Source organism: Neolamprologus multifasciatus, chromosome 5 (assembly GCF_963576455.1).
Source record: "Neolamprologus multifasciatus chromosome 5, fNeoMul1.2, whole genome shotgun sequence".
NCBI classification, from domain to species: Eukaryota; Metazoa; Chordata; class Actinopteri; order Cichliformes; family Cichlidae; genus Neolamprologus; species Neolamprologus multifasciatus.
The window spans coordinates 26,268,770-26,295,535 of NC_140443.1; the positions used below are offsets into that span (position 1 = coordinate 26,268,770).

Below are 26,766 nucleotides of genomic sequence, written 5' to 3' on the forward strand. Positions count from 1 at the left end.
AAAACACATAAACGGAGACTTAACCATCGGGGGGAAATGGTGAGAAAGGTCAGAAAAGAATCAACTGAAATTCCAGGAAAACAAACAAAACTAGATGGTAATAGTTGGTAAAACTAAAATTAAGGAAACCAAAGAATATAAATATAGTTAAACTAAACTGGGAATGTCAACAAGGACACAGAAATCAAAACACTGTAAGCAATAATCAATGAGAAACACATCTTAAAACTCTATATCTCAGACTGCAGGGTCAAAGAGCCAGGACCATGTGGTCTAATGCACCTCTGCATTACACCTCAGCAGTCAGACTGCACCACTGCATTAAGTCTGAGCCTAAATGATATTATTAATGCACGAAATATTCACAGGTGTGTAAAGGCCTTTAGTTTTTGGCCTCGTCATTTAAATACAGAGATTTCTCTGGATTCTCTGAATCTTTTAATGATAATAATATTTTTCAGTTTTTTTGTTTTATTGTGGTCTTTACCTTACAGTATAAAGCACCTTGGGGCAACTGTTGTTTTATATAAAATGCAAGCTTGCAAAATGCAAAAAAACTGTATATAAAGCTAAGTGCCCTACTCTTCTCTTCTGTGCCGAGAGCTACTAAACAAAATTTCATTTAACAATAAAAGCATTCTTCTTCATAAAAAGTTTCTTCTAAGTTATCGAAGTCATGATTGAATTGAGCCATGAATGAAGAAACCCCCCTTTTTACATCTTACACTGAGAAAGGTATTCTTAAATTGTTAAACTATTTGTCAACATAGGCTTTCACGGGATGGTGAATCACTGGCTATCCTCAGTTCAACTTCTCTGATTAAGAGGCTATTTTCTTACTCAGTCATGTTACTGAACTGTTGCTACTTATGCTAATTTGTTTTGAGTTTTTCACCAGGTGATTTGTTTTAACATTGCACAACTTTTCCAGTATACTGTTGGCCTGCATCAACTTTTCATAAAAACTTGCTAATGCTATCAGAACGTGAATACAATATCTCTGCATTTTACATGTTGGCAAATCATTACATCATTATATTTGTTAAACACAATCTCCACTCTTTTCTGGAAACAGGATTGTAGAATAGAATAAGTAGCAAGACTCAAGGTCATCATTTGAACCAATTAGAGGTAAAGCGATAATAGCATATGTGAAAGTTTTGGTAGACAAGTAAACGTTTTATTTTGATCATAAAAGTTGAACATTACATGTGTCCTAATGAAAAAAAATTTAATTCTAGTATTCACAGTAGATTTGTCAGTGGGTATCATGCACTCCCCACTGATTACATGGACTATAACTAAAAACTAAGTCATGATTGGGGATGTCAGTTTGCCATTTTCTTATGATTGGCTGATGAAAGGTATAATTTAGGACTGCCAAGACAGCAACTTCAAAAGCTTCCAAAGTCATATTAGGCTGGAATGTGAAAGCTGTCCAGGCAAAAAATGATCCAATTTTCTACTGGCTTTAATTACAAAGAGGATCTCCTTTCATTGGTGGGGCAATTGCTGTCCATTTCTGAAGACCGTTGTGGAAAATGATCAAGTCAAGCATATCCAGAATGCTTAAATCTGGACCGTCATTGTATGGCCATGGCATGAATACATCATATTTGAAACTCAAATATCCACAAATTTTGTAAAATGACCTCCAAACTAATGGAAACAAAAAAAACAAATTACTTTTCCATGCCTAAACACAGCGGGACATTAAGATAACGCTGAAAAAAAAGAAGAAGAAGTAATCTCTTTAATAACACTTTTGTTTATGCTTGCAGTGACAGCAAAGACAAAATCGAATAAGTGCCTTGTAACCATGTCTTTTAGAAAGTTTCCTTTTCTTGGCTGTCACCATGCCAACAAAATATAAGCATAAATTGCGGTTAATCCCTGGAGCAGAGAATTGTGCCTGAAGCCTGTTGGTAATGGGTAAAGCTCTTTCTCTTCCAAATAAAGTTAAGCGTTTGCAACAGCGACTGCATTATGGGAAATCCAATTTGTGATTGCAACATCTGTATTTAACCTATGGGCATGGGTCTTTGTTGGTCAGAGTAGCTAAGCTGCATGTCTTTCCCATGATTATTTTTCCAGAAAACGTACATGTACATGACCTTGCATGCAGCGCTTATGATTCACATGCAAAACTGGATCCCTGATTTTTGCAATGGTTAAAAAAACCATAACATCAACATTTTCTCTGACAAACTTTCTCACAGTCTAACACACAAAAACACATGTGCAAATAGTCATATATAGAGTGTGGACTAATGCCAATTTGTCTGACAGACAGATGTAAGCATCAAGTAGTTGTGTTTATTGAATTGAGAAGACATAAAGAAAAGAAACTTGGATGATTAGAAGCTTAATCGAGGAAACTGTGATTTTCTTTGTGCTTTGTTTTGTCGGGAAACTAGCTGTTTTTATTAACCCTTTGGCCATTTCTTCCATCTGTGCTCCCTGCCTGTCAGATCCTGTCAGACAGTATGTCATGGAAACGAACGCAAAGAAAAATGACTATCCTCACACATTTTGGGATGTGTCCAGGGGCTCATTTGTAAGGCTGCAGGGTGTGGCGGGTAAGCTTCCACCTCAAAGGCTACAGTTCCCTCCCATGTAATTGCTCTTCATCAGATCAAGCCGCATGACATTCCTGCATACTGTTTCAACTGACTCCTGCCAAAAGACGTGGTTAGCTCCCATCAAAGAGTGCTATCTCTAAACTGAATCAGTGGTGCTTGATGGGATATCGTTGTGTCGGGTTTCAGACTACACCCTGCTAATAAACAATGCAAAGACATAATAGAAACAACACAGGGAGGGAGGCAGCTGAGCAAAATGCAACAGGAAGGTTTTCCTGATCCAGTGACATTAAAAAAAAGCTGTTACACAAAACAGTGGTATTTATTTACCCCAAAAAGTGATCTCCTTATCACTGCTGTACCCATTCTAGCAAGTCAGAGGAAGGCTGCATCCTCAGGCAAAACAGAGATAAGGGCCTTTGATATAATTAAGCCAACGTCAAACGGCCGGCAGATGAGTCTTGTGAAGATAAAGCAGGCAGGACTGACAGGTCTGATAATAGTCCAAACAAAGAGAAAGTGGAGATTAAGGGGTTCCCTTTCAGGGAGTTAAGTGGACTGCCCAGAGGACACTCCAAAACATGGCTCAACTGTCAGGGGTGGGGGAGAATGGATACCATCATCGACGCTTCATCCAGACATAGATAGTATCTAGGAATGCCTATAAAGAATGCATCGTCTGTTGCATTATATTCAGGTTATTGTCAGTAGTGTTAACTTTATGTCGCATATTTATATTATTATGTTAGTGTGAATATTTAGCTGATTGTCCTGTTTAGAGGAATGAGATTAAAAAGGCAACAGCAGAAAGTAGGTTCCTAAGAATAAGCAGAACTAGAGAGAAAGGGTCAAAGGGCAGGCAAGGCTGAGGTGAAGGAGAATAAACAGAAATCATCTTTTAGAAGAGGCATTCCCAACCACAGGGGTCATCTCTGTGCATGAATGATTCGGAGTAATTTAAATAAAACAGGAAAAAGGGAAATGTTCAAAACAGTTAAAGTGACCAATAAATGATTTATAGCTGATTTCCTATACAGTGCATTTAAAAAGTATTTGCCCCTTTTCTGTTTTGTTCGTTTTTTGAATATTTGACACATTTAAATGTTTCAGTTTCATCAAACAAATGCAGTGACGATGATTCGATTTATTAAGGGAAAACAGCTTTAGAGACCAATTAATTTGGCCCTGTGTGATAAAGTAATTACCTCCTAAAGCTAATAACTGGTTGTGCCACCCTTGGCAACAAGAACCACAATCAGACATTTGCAGTACCTGACAATGAGTGTTTCACATCACTGAGTTTTGGCCCACTCTCCTTTGCAGATTTTTTTTTTAATTCAGCCACATTGGCGGGTTTTTGATCCGTTAAGCTCATGCCAAAGCTTTTCAGATTTGTTTGGACTTTGACTAGCTCACTCCAAAACCTTTATTTTATTTTATTTACTTTTTTAGCCAGACACAGGTGGAGTTGCTGGTGTGTTTCCAGTGGCATGCGATGACTTTTACAGAAGGGCATTTAGGGTCGATTGCTCCCTCCAATACACATACACACACACACACACACACACACACACACACACACACACACACACATATTTTCCTACACTATTTACCTATTTAACAAGATAAATTGGAGTGCCCTGCCAACAGGGACTTCATCACCTTTCTGCACTCCTTACTGGATGAGTAGTTATAAAATATTATTACTTCTTAGTTGAATAAATATCTACTATATTACTGAAAATTATTTATTAGTAGCTGAAAATGACAAGTGATGGAAGAATTTGTCAAACCATTCCTTTAGGAAAAGAAGGAACAAAACACTATGAAAACACCTCAGTACACATGAAACTATTATTGGAAAATTGTACCTAAAGTATAAAAAAAACCCAATAATTAATCCGCAAAAATGTCATAGATGTCATTAATTAAGATCATTGATTCAGAATATTTATTATCATTGTATGCAATGAAACTGATATACTTTTTATGCTCTTTAATCAATCATATTCTATAAAGCATATGCAGGAACTTGCAGGACAACAACACATTTTTATAAGTTCAAAAACACTGTTATGATCCTAAATCACTGAAGCTCCTTTACTTGCTAATGCTTGATCAGAGCAATGAAAGCAGACCATAAGCACCTTGCCTGGCATGTTGTTCTCCCATCAGTTTACAGTCACAGAAGAGCAGCTTATTCACAGAAACAAGGTGCTGACCTCTCAGCTTTCCTGCTTTCATTCATTGTAAACATGAGACAGACACGCCCTCAGAGACACAGACGACTACACTTTTCTGTGAGACTGGAATAAGCACACCTTACTGCAACAATAGTCGACTGCAGCAACAAGATGGCTGTAATGTGAAGGCTGAATGCACATATTAATTGATGAGTGAGTAGCTCTATGAAAGCACTGTCGGAGATTAAAGGGGAAGATTGCTTCATTTTGGTATGATTTAATTTATGTCTATTTTTAGGTTTGATGAGGCAAGCACTGCTTACCTTGCTTGCCCTGAAAGAACACCACTGTGTTTTCTGATTATTGTTCTGCTGCATAACACAAGTTTGTTTGAGCTTCAGGGCACAAACTGATGGTCGGATGGCTCTCCTTTAGGATTTTCTCATAGAGAGCAGAATTCATGGTTACATGGGATGATGATCTTGAATGCTGTGTTCAAACCACTTAAACCAGCCAAAAAAAGTTCAAATTTTGTCAGTCCACAGAATATTTTCCCAAAAGTTTTGATAATCTTAGAGATGTTTTTTTTTCTTTTTCACAAATGTGAGACGAGCTTTTGTGTTCCTTTTGGCCAGCAGTGGTGTTTGCCTTTGAATTCTCTCATGAATGTCATTCTTCCCCCCCCGAGTTTCTTTCTTATTGTTGAACCCTGACCTTAACTATGGCAAGTGAGGTTTTTTTCCTGGATGAGCTGTTGATGTGCTCTTGGAGTAATTGTAGCAGGCTGGCCACCCCTGGGAAGGTTCAACACTGTCCTAAGTTTTCTTGATTTGTGGATAATGGCTTTAACTGGGGTTTGCTGGAGTCCCAAAGACTTGGAAATTGCTTTGTAAAACTTTCCAGACTGACAGATGCCAATGACTTTAAATTGCGGCATGATGTTTTGCTCTTTGAGATCTCTTAGCTACCTTTACTTTGTCAGACAGGTTTATTTAAGTGATTTCTTGATTCATCAGGTCTGGCAGTAATCAAACCTGGGTGTGTTTAGTGAAACTGAATTTATTTGCTTTCCATAAAATTGTGGTTAATCACAGTTAATTTATAATTTAACAAGGGGCCAATTACTTTTTCACACAAGGCCAGGATAAGTTTGGATAGCTTTTTTCCCCTTAACAAATCATCATTTAAAAACTGCATTTTGGATTTTCTCAGATTATCTTTGTCAAATGTTAACGTTTGTTTGATGAAACTGAAACAAGTTTGACAAATGCAAAAACAAATCTCAGAACTCACAAAGGAGGTAAATACTTTTTCATGGCACTCTAATAAGCTAGAAGTGATAACTAAACAGCTGGGAATGCTAATAGAAAAAAACAGCTGGATATACTGCATCCAGTTTATGATTCTTAGCATATTCCCTTTAAGTAAAGGCTAGCTCATCAATAAACTCTATTAAAGCTCAAACCCACTACACTAGAGAGCAAATGTAATTACAGAAAACATGGCTTTTTGCACTTAGAAGAACACATTGTGGATCTATGAAAGACAATGTGCTCCTGAAACTTCATTCAGTCACCTTTTTCTTCTAGCTTAGTATAGTGTGATGTGTGCTGTAGTGAAAATTCAGTGATCGGTTAGATTTCTTGCAGCATCTTAAAGGAAATCATTCCTTTATGCGTGCCCATGCACGCCATGCTTCAAGTAATACACTCTTACTAAAGTCAAAACTATAAGAATTTTAAATGCTGAGACTGCAGAAAGGGTGAGACAGTCGCAGCACTCAGCTGTAAAACAGTCTGGCACAACACTAACAAAGGAAATGAGCAAACCACATAGCAAATAACAGACTTTTATTCAACACTCTAAGCCCAACTGCTTATATCTGAGTGCCAATCCCAGTCACTTGCAAATAAACAGATTTATGAGAAATAGTACACACAAATTGCTACATTTGTCTAGACAGGACATTATTCTAGCTTTACTTATACTGGCAAGATTAAGCTGGAGTTTTATGAATATGTATATTGGTATATGTCAAATCTTGACAGTCTCCAAATTTGCACTTAAGAGTGAATTAGGTGACTCAGCAAATAAACGACATTTCTAACAGAAGAAGAAAAAGACAAATTTTGCCTCCTACAAAGAAAAGCCGAATGTGAAAATAGCTGAAATTCAGTATTTATATGGAATAACTCATTCCTTGCAAAAATATTTAAATATTACATAAAATTTTCTTTATGTGGCCATTTAATCATCCATCTTCTTCTGTTTATCTAATCCAGGGTTACAAGAGGTCTTGGAACCTATCTGTGCTACCATAAGGCAAAAGGCAGGGTCTACGGTGCAAGTCTCTTGCAGGGTTAAAACAGAGGGAAATCCATTTGTGCTCATTCACACCTATGGAAAGAGTTAGAATGACCAATTACCCTAACGCATGCATGTCTGTAGGAGGAAACTGGAGTACCTGGAGAGAACTAATGGTAACATACTGTAGGGAGAACATACAAACTCCACACAGAAAGTCTCCAGCCAGCTAGTGGATTCAAACCCAGGCTCTTCTTGCTGTAGTGTGACAGTGCTAACCACTATGCCACTTTACCAAAAAGCACTGTATTGCTGTTGTCACTATACTGCTCCCAAGTACTACATCCATCCATCCATCCAATTTCTTCCACTTATCCAATTCAAGTCCACAGACGGGCTGGAACCTACCCCAGCTGTCATAGGGTGTGAGGCAGAGTACAGGCTGGCTGAAGAGGTCACCAGTCTGTCACAGAGCTAACCGGGAGAGGCAGACAATCATTCACATTCATATGTACAGGCAATTTAGATCCACCACCCATTCTTTTACTATAACTACTGTCGATCAGTAACTGCAACATGGATTATCTTTAAAATCTAAAACTTCATGTCCATGCCAAAAACCGAAATAACACAAGCTTAAATGCAGTCTTGAATGGAAAGTGTAAAGTAAATACAGTCTCTTTCAGGAGATTTTTAGTGATAACAAGCGCTCTGAGTTAACACATTGATTTTCTTTTTACACAACAAATTGCGTAATCAGGAGGAAAAGCAAAGCTATTATGTATCTTAGCCTCCAGTAATTACACCGATGTACTTTAATATAAACACACTGCATCAGCTGTTTTTTTGTTTGTTTGTTTGTTTTGGACACAGACTGTACTGACAATCACTCACACACACACAGTTACAACACAATACCAAAATATAATCATTAGAACAACAGACAGAAGTTCTGGCACGAATTGTAGTTTTGATTAGCGCCAACACGCAGCCATCATCTGTCAGTATTCACTGTGATGTAAACATCAAAACATTTCCTTATTCATCACATTGCTACCAGGTAGAGGCAGTGTAGAAAAACTGCACTGCACAGCTCAGATATTGCACAGTCTCTGAGCACAAGTCTCCACAAAGACATTGAAAACCATCCAACACATCCCACACAGCATAAATCAGCCCATTGTTAGGAACATGGGTTGCATTCATGGCAGAAAACTCGGAAATAAGTTGAATGTGCGCATTTCGAAAATGCACTGGCATATAAATATTCTTATAGCTCACCTAGCTCACCAGGTCAGGAGGTACCTTTCACCTCCTTAGTGAGGTGGAACAAAACTAGTATCTTCCTTCAGACTAAATATTTCTTATCGTTTCGCAGAAAACACTACACATTTAAAACGATAAACTGTATAGTTTAATTTGTTGATTGTGCAGTAGGCTGGTGATAGAGAAGTAAAATGTTATCCAGATGTTCACTAGAGTCGGTAATGTCAGTAGCATGTGGCGCACTCAACTGCACTGCCAGTGATTTAGCTACATTACTAAATGCCATCTTTGGTTATGCTGCATATTCGCATATGTGGGGAGCTGTCACTGTGTCAGCTGCTTCTTGTTTGGGAATCCTTCATCTATTGTGGGAATATTTTCATCACAAACACAGCATGAATAAAAACTTTTATCCATTAATTTATCTGATAAATGCTATTTTAAATTTGAAATGAATGGGCAATCTTTCAGAAAACCTTCAGTAAATAATCCCCAAAACTCGCTCTGATTTGATAAACTAAGAGTTTCCATCAGCTGTGGGGCTAAAGAGTCGTCTCTCTCTTGTTGCAGCACGTCTCAGAGGTTCATTACAGAAATAACTGTTCGGGTCTCTGTAATGAACTGCTCAATGGACAGGCTTTTATCTATTAACAAAGAATCATTGCTTGCATTATTTATTGATAAATATAACGAGTTTATTAAATAATTAATGATGCATACTCCCTATTTTGTCTCTCTATGTTTAAATGCTTTTTCCTTGTTTTTCACTATCCTATACATTTTGCTTCAACTCCTTGATTTTCCTCACCTTTACCTCTGTGTATTTCTGTCGTTTGATCTCCTCCCTTGTATTTGCAGTCAGATTTTCCCATTTTTGTTGCAGTCTGAAACTGTACAATTGACCTGTGGGATGACAGCATTTATGGTTTGGACTGTCGTTTCCCAGACTTGTCTCTTATCTTCTATGGATACTCCAGTGACATATTTTCCTCTGACTGTGTTTCTCTTCTCCTGCATTCTGCTGGACATCACTTCAAGAGCCTTTAGAGGCAATTATCTAAGAGATACACACAGATTGATTATCTGTGATGGATTATCTGTTATATCTGTGCTCCCTAAAACATGCCTAAAACAAAGCTGAAATTTGGCACATACAAGTAAAGGCTTCAAGTTAATGCTTTCAGACTCAAGGTTTCAGTTAAAATATTAATATATATTTTTTTAAATTAAAGATATTTTAAGATTTTCCCTACAAGAGTTGATTCTAAGCGACCAGTCTTTAAATATACGATCGGACTGTAGCAGAATTCAATTATTATGATGTGAATATTAGTTATAATAAATAAATACTGATGAAATCTTTACGTAACGCTTTCGTACCCGTATTACAGGAGAAATCCAGCGCGTCCCACGAAGATGACGTCCTCACCGGGTGACGTGTCAGTTTGTTTACAGCGGTGAGCAGTCGGCTGCAGCTGCTCAGACATGGCTGTTGATATCACGTTACTTTTCAAAGCCAGCGTTAAGACGGTCAAAACCAGGAACAAGGCCATAGGGATTGGCTTCGACTCGACCAAAGATGAAATTTTCAAGAGAAGCAGACCGAAGAGTGGCTTCTCACCGAGGGCGAAAGAAGTGGTGAGTGTTCATCCAGGCTAGCGTTAGCTAACTCTGCTAGCACAGTGGCCAAAGTGCTTTACGTTTAATGGCAGCTTCTAAACTTACTACTACTTTGTATGAGCAACAGCAGCCAGTGAAATACAGAGCATATACGATGCTTACCACTTATATTTCCTTTGGTGTGTTGGCGCTGTTCGTGGTTAGACGGGCCTGTCAACATTTGCAGACTATAACTTTGCTAAATGCAGCATGAACTTAAATTGGATTAGATTTTTTTAAATTTATATTGAATATATACAAATTATATTCAAAATTTGTCATAGAATACATAATATTATGATACGTTGAGATTTGAAATATAAAGGTTGTGATTTTTGACTAATACGATAAGTGGCCAGTTAATCGTTTGTTGAAGGCTTTGAAGATCTGTACTGAGAGTAGAGAGCAGGTGAAATAGAGCCTGGAGATGTGCAGGTATGCTTTGAGAGAAGATGAAAGTCAGTAGAAGAAAGACAGAATACATTTGTGTGAATGAGAGGGACACAGGTGTAACAGTGAAGCTGCAAGGAGCAGAGGTACTGAAGTTTGAGTAGTTTAGATATCTGGGGTCAACCATCCAAAGCAACGGATAATGCATAAGAGGTGTGAAAAAGAGTTTGCAGACAGGGTGAAGAAGGTTGAGGCAATGTCAGGGGTGATTTGTGAGAGAAGGATAGCACCAAGAGGGAAAGAGAAGGTTTGCAAGACTAGACCTACTATGATGTATGGCTTGGACGTGGTGGCACTGACAAAAACGACCGGAGGCTGAACTGAAGATGTTAAGATCTTCACTGGGAGTCACCAGGATGGACGAAATTAGAAACAAACACATCAGAGGGGCAGCTCGGGTTGAGCAGCGTGGAGGCAAAGTTAAATAGGCAAGGATGAGATGGCTTGGATATATGCACAGTCGGAAGAGAATACACTAGGCAAAGAACGTGGAGGTGCCAGGCAGGAGGAAGAGAGGAATACCTAAGAGGAGACTCATGGATGTAGTGAAGGAGCACATGCAGAGGGGTTTTGTGATAAAGGAGGGTGCTAGGGATAGGGTGAAATAGAGGCAAATTATCTGCTATGGCATTTTGTAAAGGCAGCTGAAAGAAGAAGAAGAATATCCTATCGATGTTAATGAAATGCTTTTTTTTTTTTTTTTTTTTTTTTGGAGGGAGGGGGGGGGGTTACAACAGAAATATCTTATGCCCTTTCCTGTATATGCTTTGGTAACCTACAACTTTTACAGATACAATATTCACTCATTAAAGTTATCTGGGGATGTCCAGGCTTGCTACATGTGTGCTCAACTGTGTTTTACACAGTATGCAGTTATTATAAGTGCATACGCCACTTCATGAAAAACATTCTTGGCACAGATTGATAGGTGTGGGCATCATAGGGCGAGAAATAAGTCAGAAATGTTTTTTCATAGCTGCTGGTGTGCAGTCTCCCAGTCTATATTCTCATATTTGACCAAATTCTCATGAAAAAAATCAAAAGGACAAAAGTGTCACATAAATATATATATATATATATATATATATATATATATATATATATATATAGCATTGAACTCAGTGAAGCCTCTTCTTTTCACCAGAACAGTTCATTTATATCGCAGTTTAATTGTAAATTGTGCAATTTATTTTCCACAACATGAGGCCTGCAACTGATATTCAGAAAAAAATTTACACGCTTGGATCAGCAGTTGATATCGTTATTTTTTTCAGAAACCATATAAATATGAACAGCTACACAACTGAAGAAATATGTTTTCTTTTCTTCCTTTCTTAGTTTTCTGGTAATAGCCAGTTAAAATGACCTTGGTCTCAGTGAAAAATTCTAGCTTTTTAATACACTGTCAGTAATGGAATTTAGACTTCATCTCCTCTAATAATAATATAAATTTATTTGTAGGATTTCACATAAGACTAAATATATTGGGGAAAACAGTTTTGGATCTCATTTTATGAGCCATTGTGTTGATTCAGGAAATGTCATGAAAAACATCTTAAATAATCTTTTTCCGCTGAAATACAGACCCATCCTCTATGGTTGACGGTACAAGATCTAGCAGTGTACATGTTGCTTGTACGTCTACTGCTACTCTTTGGCCTGACATGAATATCTCAAAAACAAACCTCTTCAAAGGTACCTTGAAGAACCACTTTACGTATCCCAAGGGGAGTCAGGGCTTTAAGTTGTACCCGATGTCTTCAGCCATCAGCCCGAGGCAAACATGAGCCCATTTGCTGCAGCTCTGCACAACCAGGTTTTTGTTATGTTCTGTTACATTCATATTAGAAATGGTGGTTTAATAAAGGCACTGCTGCTTATTCAAGAGAAACCCAAACCTATCCTGTGGTGGCTGCACCCTGCTCTCCTCCCCCCCTACTGCTGTCTCCTTCGCATTGCAGATATCATCTCCGACCATCTCAGTGAAGCTGTTTTTGCCGAAATTGAAAATGTGAGCTTGGAATGTCCTGACTGCTTACAGTTATGTCGCGGTTTTCACCCATGTCTCCCCGGCTCAGCTATCCTTTTCTGTCTCTATTCGGCATCACATAGGCAGTAATTTTTATGCAGGTCGCCTCTTCCCATGTATGATTCCATAAACATGCTGCAATAACATTTTCTTTCGGCTCTCAAACAATTTCTGGGGAAAGCTGATCCTCCCAAGAGCCAGTGATTAAAGGTGGAAGATCAAAACAGAGAAAATATTAAATTAGGTCCCCAGTAACAATGTTGACGGCCGGCACCTAATGCACAACAGATGTGGGTGCCCTTCAAGACATGCATAACTCTCCCTCCTAAATTCCCATTGAAGCTTCGCAAAAATAGAAAGAAAACATCAAAGTTGACAAATACACAGTGGACCTCTGAGACTTTTTTTTCTTTTTCCACTCAAAAGTCAACACAATGAGAAAGGAAATGTAGCTACTTTCAAGTCGATTCAAGAAGGGTTTGATTGACTAATAAGAGGGCCAGTGTTTGCAGGGTGGGGTTTGGTAAGGGGAATCTTTTACCTCATAGGGGTTGGTTTTGGGCGCTGTGATCTCCGTTTCACCGCTCACCTCGTCGCTCTCCGCAGCATGCTACCCTTCTCGAGTTTAAATGGGGAAGGTCACTCTAAAATTGTCAAATTGGGTGTAGAAAATAGCGCTTGGCTCCCCACTCTGCCTTCAGTATTGGTATTCCAAAATTGGCTCCTTCTCACACTGTTTTCTTTGAAACACTGAAAAGTGGGCCAGCTCTTAAAATTATGTTGTGTTGTTAGAGGGGCTCTTCGCTGTGAAAACTTTACAGTGAAATGGTATGCTCTAGTATTTTCGTAACATTTAGTCTGAATTTTTTCGACGATGGTTAAGTTTCCAACTCCAGTGTGTTTTCTTTTTTTTTAAAATTGAAATTTCATTTTATGTTTGAGATGTTATAAACTAAATCAAGCTAAACCGTTGTGAAAGAGAAGTTAAAATTATCACCTTGTATCACACCGGGACGTTAAAGAGGATCAGTGAACTTGCAAAGGTCAGAGTCGCAGATCAAAGTTGAAATAATCGTTAGAGATGTGTTTAAGAGCCTGTGGGTGTTTTGCTTCAGATGAAACTGGAATGAATTTGCACATTTCTTCTTGTGCTTAACGGATCACATACAGATGGTGTACAGCCACAGCAGCAGATGTTACATGACATTTATGAGTTGTTTAGGGAATGTGGTGCACAAGTATGGCCTCCCCCCCTCCACACAGTTTTTCTAGAAGTAAAAGTAATTGGCAGTCAAAAAAAGGTAAAACATTTATCATAGGGATGTTAAAAAGCCCAAAAGCCAGATCAGTGAAAAATAAAAAAATTAATATTGTACATAATATGTACTAAAACAATGGTAGTGCCTTATTTAGCCACATTTTCCAAGTTTGCAGTCAGTAATTTTATATTATGCTTCTGCTCATCACGTTACCAAAGTACAACACGAAAAGGTAAAACGCAGTCGCATACAGCTGCCTAAGCCAAGTCTATGCTGAGCGATTTGCAGGGATCACGCTCAGATGAACAGTGCTGCTAAATGGTCTCTTTTACCAGTTGGCCTAATCTCTGCACTGTTTTCCCATGAAAGCCAGGCAAATTGAATTTTGAGGCATCTGCTGTCAGCCCTGAGCAGGATCGTGATCTTTGTTTTACTGCACGCAACAAAAGGTTTTGGAAGGACTCATGAAAATGAAACTAATGAGCAAAAAGTGGTTAAAAGCAGTTTTACAGATGCATGACAAGCTCTAAGTCATGAGGCAGTCATTGCTTTTCTGTAGACACGATTGTTAGAGATGAACAAGCAGCAGCTGTGGATACTTTAAATACTGTCTTACAGCATTATCATTAGGCAAATGTTGCGATTTCCCAATACTAATGACAGCAGACTGCATTCACCACTCTTAACACTAAAATCCGAGCCATGAAACTACAACAGATGTGTACTTATCTGTTTAAGCAAATGACAACTATAAAGAATACAAGTGGGCCTTTTGTTACAGGATAAAATGTGGAAATAAGTCATGGGGTATTCATTATTTGTTGTCATTTCACATTGATACTGAATGCACAAAATAAAACTAAAGCAGATGATACTGTTTCAGTTTTGTTTTTAAAGCAAAGGTCAAAAAACAAGTTTGTTTACTGTCTTAGAGGTAAAGACTCAAGTAGGTTTGAGTTTTCCATTACTGTGAGAATCTGACTCCGATCAAACGTCTGGATTTTCCATGCACTTCTCAAATTATTTTGCTTTATTAAATCATTCAAGTGTTTTCTGTCTTTATAGATTATGTCTTTTTCTTGCTCGTGTTTTTGAAACTAAATTTTAACTCAAGTGGTTTTGTTTTTGGTTCTTTTTTGGAAATGAATTATATCACTTCAGTGATGTATAATACACTGAAGGAAAGTTACAGTGTCACTTACATGGTTAAATTACATTTCTGGTACTTTTTAGGTATTTTCAGTGCTACTGTATGCAGGGGGAAAAACTTATTTATTATAATGACCATGACAACTGATACCAGGTTGGCAGGAGATGCACATTAAGTCCATCTAGGTTATAGAGCTAGTGATTTTGCTGATTTATTTCCTTTTGTTGTCAGGATTTCTGCCTGTGTATCCTGCTGTCCTAAGCAGGGGTGAGCTTTCTTTTATTTACTTGTTTCACCAGGGGGATGGCAATGTGGACAGTACGTTTCTTACTCTTCTATGACCCACTGTGTGCAGCACTGTTTGCATTATATTGTATATGAATATTGAACATTAATAAAGTGTAATATAAGATTTCCTCCTGGGCTGAAACAAACATGTGGCCTTGCAAACCATAATTCCAGTTCGCTGTGATAATATTTTGGCAGTTCTGAAAAACAGACACAGGTTTGCGTCAGTCCAACCAAGGCAACTTGACCGGACTTAAGTAAACAAAAGAGAGATGGTCTTATAATTCAAAAATATGCTGAAATAATCACAAAACGTGATTAAGTATACTCTCTAAGGAATATCAATAAATACAAATACTTACACAACAATATTTTGAATCTAATGGTAGATACTGTATGTATCTATGATATTATGTGGTGTCCTTTTTTAAAAACAGTTCTGTTTATCTCACATGTTTAATGTCACCTTCTCTTCAGCTGCCAGCTTTGCCTTTTTGTTTATTAATTAATTTTTTGTCCCGCGTTGTCCATTTGTGTTTTAGTGAAACGTTACAGCCCCGCCCTTCACATCTGTTTCATATGAAATTGATTATTAAGATATGATGGCTTTCAATGCATGCTTGAAATCGGTTTAGGCAGGCTGTAAACCTTCCTCAATAGTTTTGCCACTGACTCAGTCCGTCTCACTAAGCTCCAGCAGCAGGACCGTTACAAGTTGTGATTGAACAGAGATGATTGCTGAATGCTTTCCATCTGTCTTGAAGGGGAGAAATGTGACACAGTTGTAAAATACAATAGCGGTAATGTGGTCATTTCAGCTTTGTACTCTTCACCGCAGACAATACATTGGCTGATATTCCTCAGTATTTGAAAATCTCTAATATATGATTCAGACTCTCTGTTTTCAAATCCATCCTTGATCTGACCTGTGTGACGGTAGATGAAGAAGCACCGAGACTGCATGCAAGCGCTGCTTTCTACATCTTTGTATCGAAGTGAATTGGCCGGTTAAACTTGTGACAGATTAATACAACTTTAGCACATATCAAAAGGGTCGAGGACCCAGTTGGTAAATATTCTTAAAAGCTTTCTTTGATTACTCCTCGTTTGTTTATAGAGCTGGCTAAAGCTTCCTAACTGTGAATAGACATGAGAAGACAAAACTCAGCCCATTAGAGAGTCAGACATAAACATGATAATAGAGTCAACATGTGGCTCAGTGTTCTCCTCTGAAGCATCCTCTCTGCATCAGGGCCACATTCCTAAACACAACATAACGTGGCGTCAGTATGGATAGCCCACAGTCAGGACACACAGGGACTTGAACCAAAGCAGGGCAGTCATCATCAAATTCTGTCAGTTACCTGGATTAAACAAAACAAAGAGCTATCCAGGCTCTTTAGAAAATCTGCTAGCTAAGCCTTTTCTCTTTTCTTCCTCATAATAATCCCCCCTGATGGTTTGTTTGGGCTCAGTCAGAGCTGGAGGGAACCAAGGGGAAGGAGAAAGTGAGGAGGTAAAGTGGGGGTCTTTGATGATGACGAGATTAGATATAGCCCGGCAGACTGTCTCCTCTTGCCTTCCCTGCAAGCTCTGCCTCACACACACCTGTGGCAGCTACACGTTACACTCACACACACGCTCACGCGTACCTATGCATACACATATGTGGTGAGCCGCATGCACAAGGCCACCCCCTTCCTCATTGTTCAGGAATTACTTGCTCTTTAAGGTCTTACGTTACAAGAGCAATTGCTCCCTCTGACCCCTGCAAACCCTTGAGGTTGTGCTGGGAATCCAAGCTCCAATGTATACACACAGGAGGCAGCTCAACCCCCAGAGCAGCAGTCTTTGACACTCCCCAGCACCCCCACAACACACTCTAACAGACACACACACACACACAGACCTTCCACTGTGTTCCAGTGCTTTGGGCTTAGCACTGCCTGCTGGTGAAAAGGGTGTAGTACCACGAGTAGAGGTTTGTAGTCAGAAAAACTTTGTACAAAGCTGAAACCGAGTGTTAATTGCAAGAAGGAAACAGTTTATAGTAAAGACAAGACAAATCGTTCTTGGTGTGGAGGAGTTTATATTTTCTAATTTCAACTCTAGATTACATAAATATCTCTGTGCTTCATTTAGGAACTTAGACATAACATTTCACTTTATTTGTTCCTGACAAAATCATACCAAAAGACTCTAAACCACAACGAACGAGTTGAAATGTTGCAGCAACAACACAAAGCAACTTTTAATTAAAAAAACAAAAACAAAAACCAAACAGTCCAATTTTTGCTGTAAGATGTTGTTTCCAAGCTTGTTTGCAGTTTAAAGCTATAAAAAACTTATAAAGGTTGTTACAATGATAACCAGTCTTATTCACTGACATGCTAGATTTTAATTATATGAAGGATTCTTTGCATGTGTTTGATTAACTTCAAAGAGCAGTCCATGACTCTACGTACTACTTCATGTCATTAATATAATTCATCTAAATGGTTGCAATAAGACTGTGTTGCAAAGATGGCTGTGTCCAATTAATACCCTCCAAACAGCAAGCTGGAAGGATTGCTCATGAACCTCTACAGTGTGGGAATGTTTCAGAAACACAGTCAACAGTGTGGTGCATTGCAAATGGCTTATTATGCCAGTACAGCTGTACCAGCAGCTATTAACAAGACATCGTCCTGTCCTCACTTAAGCATTATATACTACAATTGTCAAGGTACTGAGTGTATTCTGTTTGTAGTAGTTGGCTAAAAAGGGATTTTTACCAACTCTTTCCTCTCCATGCATCGTCTTAACATTGTCGTGGGCCATTTTATATTGTATTTTTTGTATTTGTTTTAACAGTGGTCATATTAACTGTGTTAACTCCAGAGATGAGGTGAATTCAGAATGTGTTAAGGATTTTAAGTCAAGTGAAAGCACTGATTTGTCAGTTAAGGGAAGCGCCGACTGTTACATATGCAGATTAATATAACAGTGTCACAGGAGTCCTTTTGAAGTTGTGCTTCAATATTATTCTGATCAGGCATCTGAAAAAAGGTCTGTTATTATTGTGATAACTGACAAACCCGTGTGTTTTAATCATAGGTCTTTTGTTTGGTAGTCAAGATACTGTTAAATTTACCGAACAGAGTGGTTGTAATAATATTAAAAACATTTTTAGATGTCATATTTAGAAATTATAATCATGTCAAATAAAGAATATATTAAAATAATATACATTTATGGTGTAACATTAATGTTTGATTACAGATATAATACTTAATGAGTTGCATCATAAAATGTCACATGACACGATGATGCTCACCCAAACATTGTTGCCGTCTGCTCCCATGCGATATTTATAGACTTTAAGTGTGTACAGTCATAATTATGGTTGGTCAGTGATTGATTGAGAATGCTGCAACAGTAAAACTAGAGATTTACTGGAGCCAATTTCAAACAGGAATGTTTTGAATAGGCTCTAAACTAGTAACTAATGCTGATCTGAATGACTTTAAACTATAAGTACGGTTCTGTTCTCCCTGAACCCTCCAAGCTCAACTGCACTGAACATCAATTAACTCCTGACCTCACAAATAATTGTATTATTAGCGGGGGTCAGCCTGCCTTGTCCTTGCCTGCGTTAGCATGCCCCCCACAGCAGTGTCGTACGTCACCCTCTAAACCAGAGAAGGACTTCTAGGTTTCTAACAAATTGCTCGGCTCTGTTTATCACAACACCTTCTTTCTGCCCTGACAAACGAGTCATTTTTCAAACGTCAGCTCAAATAAAACACCGCTTTAAGTCACTGTGACGCTAGGAATGAATGTTTAGAGACATTATTAGACGACTGGTGCCAGGTTACTCTTTACAGCCAAAGCAATTTGATAATTGAGGCTGTTAGGGTGAAAAAGTGAAGGCTGAAGACAGCGTCGTTATGCTATCAAAATAATCCCCCACGCTCTGTGCTCGCTGTCACAGTCAAACTCATTGTGTCATTTTTCAGTCCTGCGTCTGTCCCAGTTCTGTCTTCTTGTGGATCCAACAGAGCCTGCTGTGTGTGCTTCCACACCCTCTTGTAGCCTGCCAGCAGAAGTCTGTGGACAGGGAAGCAATTTGGTCTTTTTTAATATTTGACTGAATTACACGAGCAAATATTGGATTGAACCAAGTTTCCTCTGGTTTCCCTTTGCACACACACACACACTCCTGGACTTTCTCTCTGTGATAAATAGCAACAGATCATAAATTTAAAGCTTATTGGAAATGGCTCTGTCAGTGCTCTGTATGCTCTGTAAGCCCTTGGTTTTATTTATGAGAGCTGTTTGACATGCAAATTGCTGGTTTGATTTTTGTATGTCCTGGAGTTGATGAATTGTCATAAGTAAATATTGAGAATTCACAGAGATAGAAGGACACTGGTTTCCTGTCACTTCCAATAAATGTAAAATTATGCATTTACTCTGGCTCTGTTGGAATGTAGCTGGGAGAAAATAGTTTCCTCATACATGTCTGAAAGAAAAAGAAAAAAAAACAATGTTGACCGAAATTAACATATTTGAAGGTGCAACTGCGTATTTAAAGACGGTGATGAGGTCGAGTAATGCTACTTCTCACTTTATCTTGGCAGATCACGAACATCACCAAGCTCAAAGACTTTCTGCTACAGCACAGAAAAGATTATGTGAGCGCCGGAAGGTAAGCTTCTCCAAACAGTCACAGTAATCCACCACAATCAACAACAGCAACGGCAAAACCCTTCAAGGCTGCAGGGAAAGCTGGTGAGGGCACAAACGCTTTAATTCTGACAAAATTCAGAGAAGGTCAGGAGTCAGGGTTATTTTCAGCGTGTGTGTGTGTGTGTGTGTCTATGCGCGCGCTACAGGGGCTGCCTGCTGGCACAAGGTCAACAGCGAGTCGGGTGGTCTGTAGAGGCAGACTCCAGTCTAATTGTCTGGAATAATTGAGCTGCAACCAAGTGTAGAGCAAATCACACCCAGGGACTAATCCAGGCCTTCCTCTCTCCAAGGCCCCTTTGCGTTTTGTGTGTGTGTGTGCGTGTGCGTGTGTGTGTGTGTTAGTAGCCACTATTGGGAACGAGTTGTTGATGAAACCTCAAAAGAGAACATTAACTAAACATTAGACATGTCAGTGGGTTGAGTGTGGTAGTATTTAGTGATGGGACTGTCCGCTGATATGTTTGCAGGTCTTATATACATTCAGCTTTTCCCATAGCTGTTACTATCTTCCAGATTTCCTGTTAACCTCTTAGTCCTCAGAGTAATTGTGACCTATAGTTGATAACTGATTTATTTACACTGATGTTATAAAATGACATCATGTTATTTTATAACATTATGTAATGGTAATGAAACTAAAGTTCTTCCATGGATGGCTTGTTCAGCTTCAAATCTTATAATTATTATCAATTATTTGTTGTCAAGTGACATCTGTATTTCCTGGACAGCCACCCACAAACTAATAATATAAAGGGAAAAGACTCAAATGTGGATTGTCGTGTTTACTTTTTAAAGTTTAAAACACCTAGCTAAAGCAAAATACAAACTTTAGCTTGCTTACTGCCTTGCTTCCTTAGGTTTCTCCCCGCAAAGTGTGCATTGTATGATGGGATGCTTAACATGATGCTCACTTAGGACAAATTTGGAGAACACTGTTTAAAGCTGCGCATGGAAATCAGGGAAGGAGTATTTGGACAAGTGCTTTCTCAACTTGAAACTATTCACATTACGGCATGTCTGTCGGTGTAAAACTAAATATGTTGTTTGTAAAAGTCTTCAAGCTCACTCTCAGTGCTCTGGTGTGTGTTTTACAGTCTCATTTCATCGGACCTTTCCCGCATGACAGACAATGACCGTGACCAGATTGACCAGGATGCTCAGATCTTTATGAGAACCTGCTCTGAAGCCATCAAGCAGCTACGCAATGAAGGTGTGTCTTTTATTTCTGTGCAACAAATCAACTTAAATGGAAATTTAAACATAACATATCTGGAAATGCTGATATGGTCTTGTTCATACTGCATGCTTTCCAAGTCAGGAAGTCTTGACTGTAAATGTATTATTGTTGTCATTTCAGCTGAAAAACAGGTTATGTCAGCTCAGATAAAGGAGCACAGGGGAGCGGTGCTAGACCTCATTGAAACATACCTAAAAGGTGAGTTTGTAGCTAATTACTGAACTTCTAGTGAGTCCTCTGTTACCTGTTTTACTAGTTCATAATTGTTTCATAATGCATCTGACACAATTTGGTCATACCTTGCATCTTTGGTTTTAAGGTGTATGCAAGCTGTACTCTGAGCAGAGAGCAATTAGAGTCAAGAGAATGGTGGACAAGAAGAGGCTGTGAGTATTTGCATTCCTCACTGACCTGTTATTACTCATCATTTTTAAACTGCTTGTGATTCACGTAAAATTGTGTTCTGTGGTCACAGATCAAGACTGATACCAGAGCATCACAGTCCAGTGGAGAAAAAAGTGGAAGTGGAGCCCACAGAGGAGGACACCGTTAAGGAGGAAAGTTCTGGTAAGTCAACATGCAAAGCCTGACACGACAAGCCCTGCTGCATTTTATTAGAACTTGCCTGACTCCAAATTATGCTTTCTTCTTCTACTTTTTTTGTGATCTTATATATTTCAGCTTTTTTTTTTAAACATATATAATATATATAATGTCATGGTGTCTTATCACAGTGTCATTGCACATGATGATGATTCTTTGTGAGCTCAGTTAAGATTGAGTTAAGTATGAGTATTATTCATATCATCATCCATAGCCAACATTGGCAGACAGGAAGCAATATGTAGCACTATTTGGATCAGTTAAATGTATTAAATGCTATAATTAGGGATGGGTATCGTTTAGGTTTTATCCGATACCTGTGCCAAACCAGTACTTTTGAAACGGTGCCAGTGCTCGAACTGGTGCATAAAGAATGGAGAACACAAACTTTGTCCAAAAATGATTAAAAAAAAAAAAAAAGAAAAGAAAAGAAAAAGATAACAATGTTAGCCTTTTCTGCAGCTATAGGGCATATATGGTATCACTCTTGGCTGGAGGCAGTGCTTAAACAATGGAAAAAACACAAACTTTGTCCAAAAACCTCTCATGTTTAACTGTTTTCCACTTTTTCTTTGGTCATTTTAGCCTTTTTGGCCAGGGTAAATGGCATCTGCCATCAAACAAGAAGACAGCCGCATGTAACTACGACGGTGTTTGCTAGTTCACCTTACATGCATTAATGTAATAATGTGGTTAGCCTACTCAACGTAAATTACACACGAACAACATTAAGCTACTCACGCAGAGAAGAACGGCTGCTGCTGCTGCCATCATCATCCGTCATCATTTCTGCTACACTGGCAGGGCTGGGGGCCAGGACTCTCCTCTTCGGGTTTTTGGGGGATGTTGCTAACTCTGTGCATTTCTCGGCTTTGAGGAAAACGCTATGCGTCGCCAGGTTGGTCGTCAGATTCGAGGTGTTACCTCCTTTGCACAGTATCACAGTATCACCTTAAAGCACTTGTTGCAGGCTGCTGAGTTTGCATCTTTTGCTGTGAAGTACAGCCAGACTTTTGACAGCTTCGCCTTGGGCATTTTTAATCTGTAGCTCGAAAAGAACGTACGTACCTGGGCCCGCCTACTATCCTTGCAAAGGTAAAATGATTGGCTAGAATCCAAAGTGTATGACATCTCAGGAAAAAAAAAAAAAAAAGCACCAAGAGTGTTCTGCTATTCGGTCTGGTTACTACTGTTAATGTCAGAACCGGTGCCATAATGGTACCTATCCCTAGTTATAATTACAGTAGTCAAAAAGGACATTTATTATTATAATCTTGTCAACTTGATTTGTTTTTGAACGTCAAAAAAGAGACTGCTTCCTGAAGGCAGTTGAACCAATTTCAAAGCTCATCTGGACTCACAACACACTCACTCTAAAAAATAAGTTACTGAATGTTGGAATAGCTTACCAAAGGCAATAAAGGAGTATGAACTAAATAATAAATTGAGGATATTCCATTTAAAAAACTCCATCATAATAACTGCTCAAGGTTATATTTTCAGAGAGGTTTCTTATTGTAACACATCTAAAGTTGTCTTTAAATGTCTTTCATCTTTCGCCCTTTAGAGAAGACTGCATCATCAGAGGTCCAGGACAACCCTGTAAACCTGTGGGAGGAGTACCGAGTGGAAGATGAGCTCTCTCCAGAGGAAATTCAGATGGTGTGACACCTTAGAAAATATTTATGTATACAGAATAATGAATGAATAGATCTGCATGATTCAAACGTTAATGTTGTACTTTGACAGCGTGTCGGTGCACAGGAACAACTCGTTGTTGATTTTTGCCAGAGGTTTGAAGGGTTAAAGATTTAGAGCAGCAAATGTCAGACTAATTTGGATTGTTATTTGTCATCACAAAAGCAGCTTACAGGGATTGCCTGATTAGGCAAATAAAAGTGGAAATATATTTACACTAAATTAGCATTTGACATCTGCATTATACATATTTATTCAGTACTGTGTTTATGTCTAGTTTGAGCAGGAAAACAAGAGGTTGATCAGTGAGATGAACAGCCTGGTGGATGAAGTGAGGTGAGTCTCCATCTGTGTATGTTCCCTTCTGTTTTTGATAAGTCTGTTTTAAACAGCATGGCTGAAATGTTAGATGTTGATCAAGACAGGATTAAAATTACCCAAAGATTTGAGTGTTTGCAGATTAGTCCTCTGGTGGCTAATAAAACTAAATGACATGGATCTGAAACACTTGTGATAAAAATCACTAAACACTAACTGTTCCCCTAACATCATCTGGAAAGGCTTATATATGCTAGCCACATTATTTTCATTGGATGCTTCATGCCAGTGTTTTGTACCCACCAGGCAAATCGAAGGGAAGGTGGTAGAGATCTCACGACTTCAAGAAATCTTTGCTGAGAAAGTCCTGCAACAAGTGAGCTGGGTTCCTTCGGTTTCACACAGGCAGTCTGTTAAGTGCACGGTGCATTGTTGTACACAGACTTATTGTCCATCTTATTCTCCATGACAGGAAGCAGAAATAGACAACATTCATCAGCTCGTCGTTGGTGCTACAGAGAACGTCAAAGAAGGCAATGAGGATATACGAGAGGTACCTTTTACTGCACTGGGGGAAAAACACACATCTGCATCACATATATTGGCTGTACATTCTCCGGTCACTTTATTAGATACACCTGGGTGTTAGACCCCCTTTTACTTTCAGAACTGCTTTAATTTCAACAGATTCAACAAGGTGCTAAAAAAAACCTCTAAGATTTTGTTTCATTTTCACATGATAGCGTCACACACATGCGGCACATTTATCAGCTCCACATCCATGATGTGATGCTCCTGTTTCACATCTTAAAGTGCTCTGTTGGTGACTGTGGAGGTCACCAGATCCTGTTTTCATATTTGAGAAACCAGTTTGAGATGATTTGGAAGCAGCCATCAGAGGATAGGTACTCTGTGGACTGTGGATGAGCTTGTTTGGTAACCATATTCAGGTAGGGTTTGGCATTTAAATAATCCTCAGTTGGCACTAAGGGACTCAAAGTGTGCCAAGAAATTCTTGCACAATATTACACCACCAGCACTGAACTGCCTTGAAGTGTTGATACAAGGCAGGGTGAATCCATGCTTTCATGTTGCAGCAGACATCAATAATTTTCATTCCAGGCCAAATTTGACCAATTTACTGTTCTCCAATGTTGGTGAGTTGTAGCATCGGTTTCCTGTTCTTATCTATTCAATTCAATTTTATTTATATAGCGCCAAATCACAACAAAAGTCGCCTCAAGGCGCTTCATAGATACAGAGAAAAACCCAACAATCATATGACCCCCTATGAGCAAGCACTTTGGTGACAGTGGGAAGGAAAAACTCCCTTTTAACAGGAAGAAACCTCCGGCAGAACCAGACTCAGGGAGGGGCGGCCATCTGCTCCAACTGGTTGAGGTGAGGGGAGAAAGAGGGCACAAAAGACATGCTGTGGAAGAGAGACAGAAAGTAATAACAAGTATGATTCAATGCAGAGAGGTCTATTAACACATAGTGAGTGAGAAAGGTGACTGGAAAGGAAAAACTCAATGCATCATGGGAATCCCCCGGCAGCCTACGTCTATTGCAGCATAACTAAGGGAGGATTCAGGGTCACCTGGTCCAGCCCTAACTATATGCTTTAGCAAAAAGGAAAGTTTTAAGCCTAATCTTATCTGACAAGAGTGGAACGTGATGTGATGTTATGCTGCTGTAGTGCATCTGCTTCAAGAACATATGTTCAGAGATGCTCTTTTGCATACCTTGGTTGTAACAAGTGGTCATTTGTGTTGTTATTGCCATCTTTTTGGCTCACAGCAGTCTGACCATTCTCTTTGGACCTCTGGCATGAACAAGGCATTTTGGCCTAGAGAACTGCCATTCACTGGACAGTGATATCAACAACCGCGCCACGTTCAAAGTCACTTAAATCACTTTTTTTTCCCCCCATTCTGATGCTCAGCTTGAACTTCAGCAGGTCTTCTGCATGTCTAAATGCATTAAGCTGCTGCAATGTGATTGGCTAATTAGGTATTTATATTGACAACCAGTTGAACAGGTGTACCGGTGAGTATATATGTGACTTATATTTCCACTCAGTAAAATGTCATTGTGTTTACTTCTTTTTAAGGCTATCAAAAACAACGCTGGATTTAGGGTATGGATCCTCTTTTTCCTCGTTATGTGCTCTTTTTCTCTTCTCTTCCTGGACTGGTATGACAGTTAACACGACTGCCCAAATGGACTCTGGACAACAAGAAACTGCCTGAAGCTGATACACAATGCCTATCTCAGAAGTGATTGTACAACTAACTGAGAAGTGAAGTGATGGCAACAGCGAGACTGAACGTGAGATTATGTCCTCATGTTTAAATGGCACTTAATTCTTCCCTGATTCTATCTAGGGTAGCTTTAATATAAAAATGCACTTGTATTTTAACATCTTGCCTTTCTCAGCCATGAGTAACAATGGTTTGACTGGATTTCGATCCCTGTGAATCTCTTCCGAAACTGTTTTATGCACTAGAGCGTATTTGCATCTTGACAACACAGTCCTATGTATTCAAAAAGATTTGTTCTTTATGTAAAATAAATTACTCTAAATGCTCAAACTGGTTTGCAGATTGGAGCCGAATAAACTGTACTGGCACATCAGATACATTCAAGTAAAAGCAAATGATTCTCAATTAATTTATAGCAAATTTAATGTGTACCTTCTCTCATTAATTCATGATGATATTTCATGATATAAAACAATTTTTATAATTCGTATCTATATGGGTTTGCAGATAACATCAAAGGCAGCTAAAGCCACTGCCTGCCTTGGTTCGTGTCAGCTAAGGAGAAAGTAGCTGTTGACTTCTGATGTTTCTGTTAATCTGTTTATAATGATTAACCCAGATTCCAGTGACAGCATTAAAGTGCTTTGAACATTTTTTTCCTTTGATGTCAGCTCAAGAGCAACTGGAACTTTTAACTGTGTTTATTTTCTGTGCCGAGGGAGTTTTCAGCAGCTCTGACATGACT

At 38.8% G+C, this 26,766-nt stretch overlaps 1 protein-coding gene across 1 annotated transcript; it reads left to right on the forward strand.

The window, feature by feature from the left end:
- Positions 1–9,754: 9,754 nt before the first annotated feature.
- stx18 (syntaxin 18) lies at positions 9,755–26,074 on the forward strand. Its single transcript, XM_085159231.1, has 11 exons — positions 9,755–9,973; positions 19,793–19,860; positions 20,996–21,111; positions 21,259–21,336; positions 21,458–21,524; positions 21,614–21,705; positions 23,309–23,403; positions 23,717–23,775; positions 24,064–24,133; positions 24,230–24,310; positions 25,871–26,074. The coding sequence occupies exons 1-11, from the start codon at positions 9,821–9,823 to the stop codon at positions 25,964–25,966; spliced, it is 975 nt and encodes a 324-aa protein (XP_085015357.1). The 5' UTR covers positions 9,755–9,820; the 3' UTR covers positions 25,967–26,074.
- The last annotated feature ends 692 nt before the right edge of the window (positions 26,075–26,766 follow it).

Coding starts and splice junctions, on each gene's coding strand:
- stx18 (XM_085159231.1), top strand. CDS start 9,821: ATGGCTGTTGATATCACGTTACTTTTCAAAGCCAGCGTTAAGACGGTC. Junction 23,404..23,716: donor CTCCAGAGGAAATTCAGATG/GTGTGACACCTT, acceptor GTTTATGTCTAG/TTTGAGCAGGAAAACAAGAG. Junction 24,134..24,229: donor CTGAGAAAGTCCTGCAACAA/GTGAGCTGGGTT, acceptor TCTCCATGACAG/GAAGCAGAAATAGACAACAT.